The 7,940-nt window shown below is 36.9% G+C and overlaps 1 protein-coding gene across 1 annotated transcript in view; it reads left to right on the top strand.

Annotated features, from left to right (window-relative positions):
- Positions 1-7,940, top strand: part of CEPT1 (choline/ethanolamine phosphotransferase 1) — a 36,926-nt gene that overhangs the window by 2,488 nt on the left and 26,498 nt on the right. The window contains exon 2 of the mRNA XM_011367309.2: positions 5,439-5,848. Within this exon, the coding sequence (XP_011365611.1) occupies positions 5,510-5,848 (339 nt within the window). The 5' untranslated portion in view covers positions 5,439-5,509. The remainder of the gene's footprint in view (positions 1-5,438; positions 5,849-7,940) is intronic.

Here is a 7,940-nt window from a genome sequence, read left to right as displayed (position 1 = left end):
GTTCTTTCAACAAATATTAGTGTCTTGTTTGTGGACAAAGAATAAAGAATTGATTTCTGCTCTTGAACTAGTAGGAATGTGTTCAATGTGTGGATTGAGTTGACTGACAACACAAGTTAGACTGTGGTAAGGGCATTTAGAGAACCATCGGCGTTCTCGTAAAATTCTAGAGATCGAAGTTCTAAAAGCATTTTGCTGCATATTTGTTCTGTGCTGAGAAAAACTTGTCAAAGCACCTTGTGCAATTTGTCTTTACAACCCTTACACTTAAGAATAAGTTAGATAAATCTGCCTCTTGCATTAACAGGCAGAGGCGTTTTGACAGAGGCTTCTTTGTTGTCTAGTTAATGGATTATTACTGAATTATTTACAACTTTGGTTTCATAAATTCATTCTTCTTCCTCCACTCAATCTCTCAAAATTTACATTATAAACTATATTAAACGTTTGATATATAACTCCAAACTTTTCTTTATAACCTCAATTACATTTTATTTCATAGTCAGTTTGTTTTCTAGGCAGTATTAGACGTGTTCTTTAAGCTAACTGGTTTTTTTTTTTGAGGATCATGCTGTGCTGACTCTTTTAAGGGAATAGGAAAATAATTTTATAAGATGCCAGGCTTTTGCTTTTTTTTTTTTTTCTGGAGGAAGTTATTTCCTATTTTTAAGGAATACAAGATTTCACTTCCGCAAAACAGTAGATCTGAATTGTATTACACAGTACCGTTTTTACTTCCAAGTCTACTGAAAAGGCTTTTGTTTTTACTAACTTGTTCTGTGTATCTCTTGTTAAATAATGCTGAATGTAATCCTGTGATCCTATTGGCTTTCTTTCTTTTTCTTAAACTTGCTTTTTATAATTTGCTCTGCCTCCCAAATAGTGTTGGCCATTAGTATTATTCTTTTGTTGCCGTAAAGGTTGGAAAGTGCTGTGTAGTCACCAACTTCTGTGAAAGGACCGTAAACATAGTGCTGAATCAGTGCAGCTGAAAACTTGGCACCCTTAGGCTAGGGGGGGAGGGGGGACTGGGAATTCTGGAATCTCACACTACAGGTTGGATATTGTATAAGCTTACCTTATGCTCTGCTGAGCAGTGGAAATTCCTTTTTTAGTGTGATACTTGTCAGATGTTCCCCAGTGCTGAACACAGTAATAATGTAGGCTGCATGCCATTATCCTCAGCTGCTATAAACACAGATTTAAGGTCCACAAATTGTGTGATTTTAGTTAAAATATTTATTAAATGTCTCTGATTATATCTGTATTGGACTTGTCACATAGATACCCATGCCTGTACAAAGAAATTTTTTGTTAAATCATATGCACACACTCCTCTGGACTCCCACAAGTTTGTTTAAACCATGTTATAATTTAGCAGTTTACTAGACTCCCCCCACCCCACCCTCTTGAGCTTCTTGTGGGTGTTAATGGCATGGTTCAGTCTTTCTGTTTCCTCAGGGTCTAGAACAACTAAGTGATCATTAAGTCCTAGATGAATCACATTTGTTTATTGTTTCACAAATAAGGACTAATTACCCACTTAGTGTTCGGTATGGGTATGAGATGCTGAGAAAATAATGTTAAGACTGGTATGGCCCCTGTGCTCATGGAGCTTACAGATCAGTGTGGGAAAAAGGCCAAAACACCACCACCAACAACTAAAAAAAGTCCCAAATGAGATAAGTGTTCTGAAAGGACTAGGGAATAAAGCCAGGTTATCACAGAAGGGAGATTTGCTGATTAGAAGTGGAAAGGTTACAATAACTATAGGACTGTGATCAATATTATCATAAACTGAATTTTACAGTTTAAAATATCCACTTTTATTATGATGATTTATGATGATATCCTCAGTTAACAAATAGGCTGTGCTACGAAATTACAGGTTTCTTTTTAAGTTCGTTGATGGCTTTCTGTAACATCAGAATAAAAACTGCATTGTCTGGCTTTGCAAACTTCATTTTATCCCACTCTTCCGTCTGATTTACTACTACTGTCCAGCCATGGTGATCTCAAAGGCACCTGAACATGATAAGCTTCTCCTTGCCTCAGGGCCTAGTCCCTTTTCCCTCCTGCTCTTAGAATGACTAGTTCCCTTTCTTCCTCTGAATTTGGTATAAATGTTACCTCCATGGACTTCGACTACCATATCTAAAATGCGCACCACCAACTGTTTTTTGGCTCCACCCTTTTTTCCTCATAGTACCCCTCACAATGTATAATGTTATTTGCTTGTTTCCCAGTTTTTGGTTATTTTCCCATTGGACTTGGGAGCTGGGACCGTGTCTGTCTTGTTTACTGCACTCAGATATTGGCTGATTGCATTTGCAACTTGCAGTCTATTTTCTCATAACATCTTAAAACTGGTGGCAAGGTTGCTAGGCTAGCCAGCAATAATTTTAATTTCTTACATTATTATTATTATACTTAGTTCCTTGTAGTGTGGCAAGAAAAGGATATTTGTTTCCTCACCCTTTTGGGCCACAGGCCTGGCTTACGTAAAAATCTCAAGTGGATGAAATAATTTTTGTAATATTTGTACCTCCTTTCCATATTCCCATCCCACATCCTTTGCCCCTCTCTCTTCATCAAGTCTGATCTTCCTATTGTAGCCACCTACCCTGTCCTGCTCCCTTGAAATATGCATGCTTTTCATTTGCTGAAATTCAGAAGCTTCTGTTTTTTCCAGAGATGGTTTTCATGTCAATAGCCTTTGGGTCTCAGGTGTGATGGAAGGAAGAGGAGAGATAAGCCTGTGGCCCTGACTGTAACCTCTGTGGCTGTCTGTATTTGTTGAAAATGAAGTAGCTATCTATATGTCAGGGGCTACATAGATCTGAATTTGTATTTGCAATCTTGTTGCTAATGACTTTACAGAGACGATCCTGCCGAGTTGAAATGGTCAAAACTCATTGGCTTTTCTTCATGTGTGAATTACATAATGGTTAGATCTAGAAAGATTTGCCAAAATATAGATTTTTCTAAAAGAGAGATAGATGGTAAAAAAAAAAAAAAAAATCTAGGTCAGTGGGGGGCGGGGGGAAACACTCAGAAGGAAAAGTATCAGTTTATCTTTTAGTCCTGCCAAATGCTCAAACTTAAAACCATTAGGATCAGTTGCTTGTAGCTGTTTAGTGCCAAAAGCAGGCCAGCACCCTCACTATGTCACCTTTTTTTCTTTTAATGATAGGAGAATGGAAGACTACAATAATAAATTATAAATTAAGTTGGCTTAACTTTTTATTCCCACTTTAAGTGGAATTCTGTAAGAGCTAATTGATTATAGCTCACGAAATGTGAAAATGCATCATTCAGTTTGACCGTGGAAATTTTGGCTACTATAAAGCTATGTATTTTGGTCGCTATCAGTTTATCATTTGATCTGAAATGATCTTGTCACCAGTTTGTTTGACATATAAATATGGCTTAAAAACAGTTTTAATCCATTGTTTGGTGACATGGGTATGTGGAAGAATTCTTTGAAATAGTAGGAAATTAGCTTTGATTTGCTTTAGTTTGAAAATTATTTCAATATTTTTATTTCAGAGCACTTCAGGTAGTTAAATTGTGGCACTGGTGATTCTTTTGAGTATTTCAAAATTTTATTTAAGTAGTTAATGACTATAATTATTTTTTGAACCAGTTACTGAGATACATGATTGAGATTTTAAATGCCACATTAGAACATTGGTGACATAGACATTTTGAAATTGGCTACTTATGGAAATAGAAGGAAGACGTCCTGGGCATCTTTTGATACTAGATCCATTGTTAGAATGTCCTAGAACCCTGTGTCACCTGTATTCCCATAGTGCAGCATGTCTGGGAATTTCATATTGTGTTCTAGATAGCTTTCTACCAGAAAATCAAAGTATATCTCTCTTGGTTCACTGCCCTTTCAGTTCTATAAGATTATTCCTATTTTTTTTTCTTTCTAAATCTTCTTATGGCTTCTTTTCCTTGTTCTCACTAACCAGAAGTTTCCCACAAAGTTCTTCGTTTTCTTTTCTTCTCATACTTAATTCCTTTAAGAACTTTTTTACTTTTTAGTCTTTAACTAGACTTCAGCTTCTACATTGATAACTTGAAATTTTCATCTCCGGTCATTTGATTTGTCTAAAACATCTCTATTTAAAAGTTGTGTGTGTTTCCTGCCCTCATCCCTACCCCCACCACCAGAAGCCAAAATAATAAACTGATTTTCCTTTCCAACCCTCCCTTTTGATAAGAGTACACTGCCTCTGACTGCCGATTATTTTCTTCTCTTCTCCTTCATCATCCTGTCTAATCCCTAAATACCTGCTTTCGACTCTTCTAAATAGAAATTACTTATAGATTTGACTGTTTCATATTTCCATTTTACCACCCTGCTTTAGGCCCTCATCACTTCAAAACTTTTGAGGTCACCATATTAATTTTCAAATGTTCTTACTACTTTCTCCATTCTGATGAATACATATAACTTTCCTATTAATCTTGACAATATACTTGTCATTATCTTCCTGCGTTGCTTAATAACTTGTAATCTGTTTAATATTTTCTGGGTCTTATGCAAATAGTTCAGGATTTAAACTCAAGGTCCTTTATGAACAGTCATCACTTAATGCACTTAAGACTTTTTTCTTACCACTTCAGTTCGTCAGGTCACTGTGCTAACACACGCACTCCTCTTAAAGTTACGTGTTTTTTCATTGCTGTTTACCCCCACCTGGAATACCAGCTACAATATATCCCTTTCCACTAGTAAGAAGTTTTATCTTTTACTATTAAACTTAAACAGAAACCCTGCCTTTGTTTGACCTCATTTACCAGCTGTTATGAACTTGGGCAAGTTAATTAGCCTCTCTGAGCTTAGTTTCATTTTCTGTAAAAATATGGATGATTATTAGAGTCCTTACCTTCCAGGGTCGTTGTAAGGATTAATGAGTTAATATAGAAAACATGCTTAAATTTTTAGTATATAATAAGTACTTAGTAAATGTTAGCTATTATAATTAAATGAAAATCTAGTTTAAGACCTAGATAGAGGTTATTCAAGTCATCCCTCCGATATTAATACTAACTTGCTAGCTCTTTAGGTATGCCTGTAGACCTTAGTTTTCATATATGTGAAATGATTAGGTCATTTCTAAGATTTGTTCCATTAAACTCCTGAAAGCAGTGTGAGGTAGGAAAAAAAGAGTTTTGAAGCTTCAAAGTCAGACAAAATGTAAGGTAACCAGACACACATTACTATTAAAATCCCTTAATATTTTTCACTTAAAGGTGAGGTTATATGACTTCTTTTGGTTCACACCATCAGTAAGAACTAGAAATAAAACAGATCTCTGGTTTTATGATCTGTTTGATATCTGTTACTCTATTACCAGTTTGATTTTTCTTTTTTAATTTATTGACATTGATATATATGATGGCTGACTTTTTTTTTTTTTTAGGTAAAGACCAGCCACAAAAAGCTATAAAACAAGATAAACTATTCTTGCCCCCCAAAAGAAAGCCAAAGTCCATGAGTGGGCATCGGTCAACAAGGAAACGATGTGGAGACTCTCACCCGGAGTCCCCTGTGGGCTTCGGGCATCTGAGTACTCCCGGGTGTGTATTAAATAAATTGTTTCAGTTACCTACCCCACCATTGTCAAGACACCAGCTAAAGCGGCTAGAAGAACATAGATATCAGAGTGCCGGAAGGTCGCTGCTTGAGCCCTTAATGCAAGGGTATTGGGAATGGCTAGTTGGAAGAGTTCCCTCCTGGATTGCCCCGAATCTCATCACCATCATCGGATTGTCAATAAACATCTGCACGACTGTTTTATTAGTCTTCTACTGCCCCACAGCTACAGAGCAGGTAAGAGGAATTTCTTAACAGCTGTGAACATTTGTTATATACTGGAAACACTGTAATTGGGATTTCTAGGTCATTTTAGCTAACGATAAGATGATCTAACAGCTATTTGTCAACTGTTTTAAAATCTCCTGTCACACATACTATTAGTAAAAGTACAATCTACTTTATACACTATGCTTATGAGAAACCAAAAGTAAAGGTGGTCTCTGATCCCAGCAGATAAGTTAATGTTAGTAGGGATTAACATGTTAAATGTTCTTTTTAAAATACGTAAATCTCAATTTTTTACAAAAGTATTATTTCCTTTTTTAAAAAAATTGCTGAATAAAGTCTTAGCAAAGTTTAAAATGATCACAGAGAAAAGTCTCTGGAAGTACGATGGCATGGCTGTAAATTAGTCTTATCAAAAGCGTTTTCCTCTTCATTCCAGTGAGAATTGTTCAGTAACCCTTTTCCTATGAACACGTGGCTGCTAGACCTTAGGTATATCTCCGTTAGTCTAACATGGCAGAAGAAGTGTAAGAAAAGGTCAGTATAGTGTATTTCCTGTTCTGTATCCTGCTATGGCTGCCATTGAGAAAGGAAGCATGCGATCGCTTACAAAGACTCCTGGGACCTTCTCAAATACAAATCTCTCTCTTGCTGTTCCCTCTTGTACCCTCTTTACTCATTACCTAAAACCAAAACTGAAACTAGAATCTTTCATCAGAGTGGGTAAATCAGTGTTTATTTCTTTGACGTTAAAATTTCCTGGTCAATAAATGAACTAGGGTAGTTAGGTTGATGAAGGAAAATCAGAAACATTTGTTGTGCCATGTAAATGAGAATGATCAGTCAGTCATAGGTAACCCAAGAAGAAAGAAGATGATCTTCAACTAAAGGTGTCAAAAGTGATTCTGAACCATATGTCCTAACGGCCACAGTATTCCTTGTCTTGTTTTAAGCTTGAAGTAACAACTATTTTTAAAAAGAAAAATCATTCTTTTCAGATTATTTGTCCGTTGAGATTAAATCGTCACCATTTAACCCTTTATCTTGTTTTCATCAATTCATAGTTACCTAGTTGGGTTTTATTTCTTCCAGATGCTCATTTCCCCTCATCCTTGAATAACTTTAATTCCTCTTTTACTTTACAAATCCAGTCTACACAGATCCTATAAACGTATTTCTGGTTTTCCTCATGTTCTTAATGTTCTTGCTTTACATCAGTTGGGAAACTTGAAAACTAGTATGATTACTTAAATACGGTAGGGGAAATTGCCCAAAGCAGGCATTGAAGAGTAATATAAAACGAGGCAAGATGGATAGGGATACTGAGGCATGCCCTACTTGCTGGGGGCAGGGCAACGGCCCGTTCCAGGAACCAGCCTGCCTGGGACACAGGGGAGGGGTCAGATCGTTTCTGAGGGGATTTCTGGTGAGCTCTCTCTCTTCTGGCCAGGATCTAGCTGTGGTCAGGCAGCGGTCACGTCATGGAATAGTCTCTCCTCCACAAATGTGTCCTTTGAGCTGTTTTACCTGTGGCTTACTTGAGGACCTAATAGCTGCTTCCAGAGGAACTTGTCCAGATCTCACACACCCTAAATAGAGATACAGAAGAACAGCAGGGACGTGGGTCAGTTCCGGTAAAAGCCTCCTAATAGTCCTCAGCTAGTTACAGGATGGGGATCAGGGGATGAGAGCAGGTTTAAAGGTAGCTCAGCCATTAACAGTCATTTACTAAACATCCAGAATATCCCAGGCACCATGTTCCCTGTATTACTTTTCCTCAGCCTCTGTTCTTAAGTGCTTTAGAATTATTGGAGTAACCCTAGAATTAAAGAATTCGTGGGAAATTTTCCAGAATAGGAACTACTCTAATCACAGAGAACTTTTCAGTGTTGCTGCTGGGAGGAATCAGGGTGGAGTATGACTGAGCCTCTTAACATTACAAAGGAATGGGGAGACAGTATATAGTTAGAAATATTTAGAAAGCTACAAAACAAAAGTAAAATCTCTCCTTTTTTACCTGACTTTCCTTCCCACACCTGTACCTTTAATTTCTCTCCTCATACATAAAGTTTAACAATTTTTTTTGTTGTATTCTTTCAGG

Source organism: Pteropus vampyrus, unplaced genomic scaffold, assembly GCF_000151845.1.
Source record: "Pteropus vampyrus isolate Shadow unplaced genomic scaffold, Pvam_2.0 Scaffold6, whole genome shotgun sequence".
Taxonomy (NCBI): domain Eukaryota; kingdom Metazoa; phylum Chordata; class Mammalia; order Chiroptera; family Pteropodidae; genus Pteropus; species Pteropus vampyrus.
The sequence above is the reverse complement of the archived record's forward strand: the minus strand, read 5'-3'. Positions and strand labels throughout refer to the sequence as shown.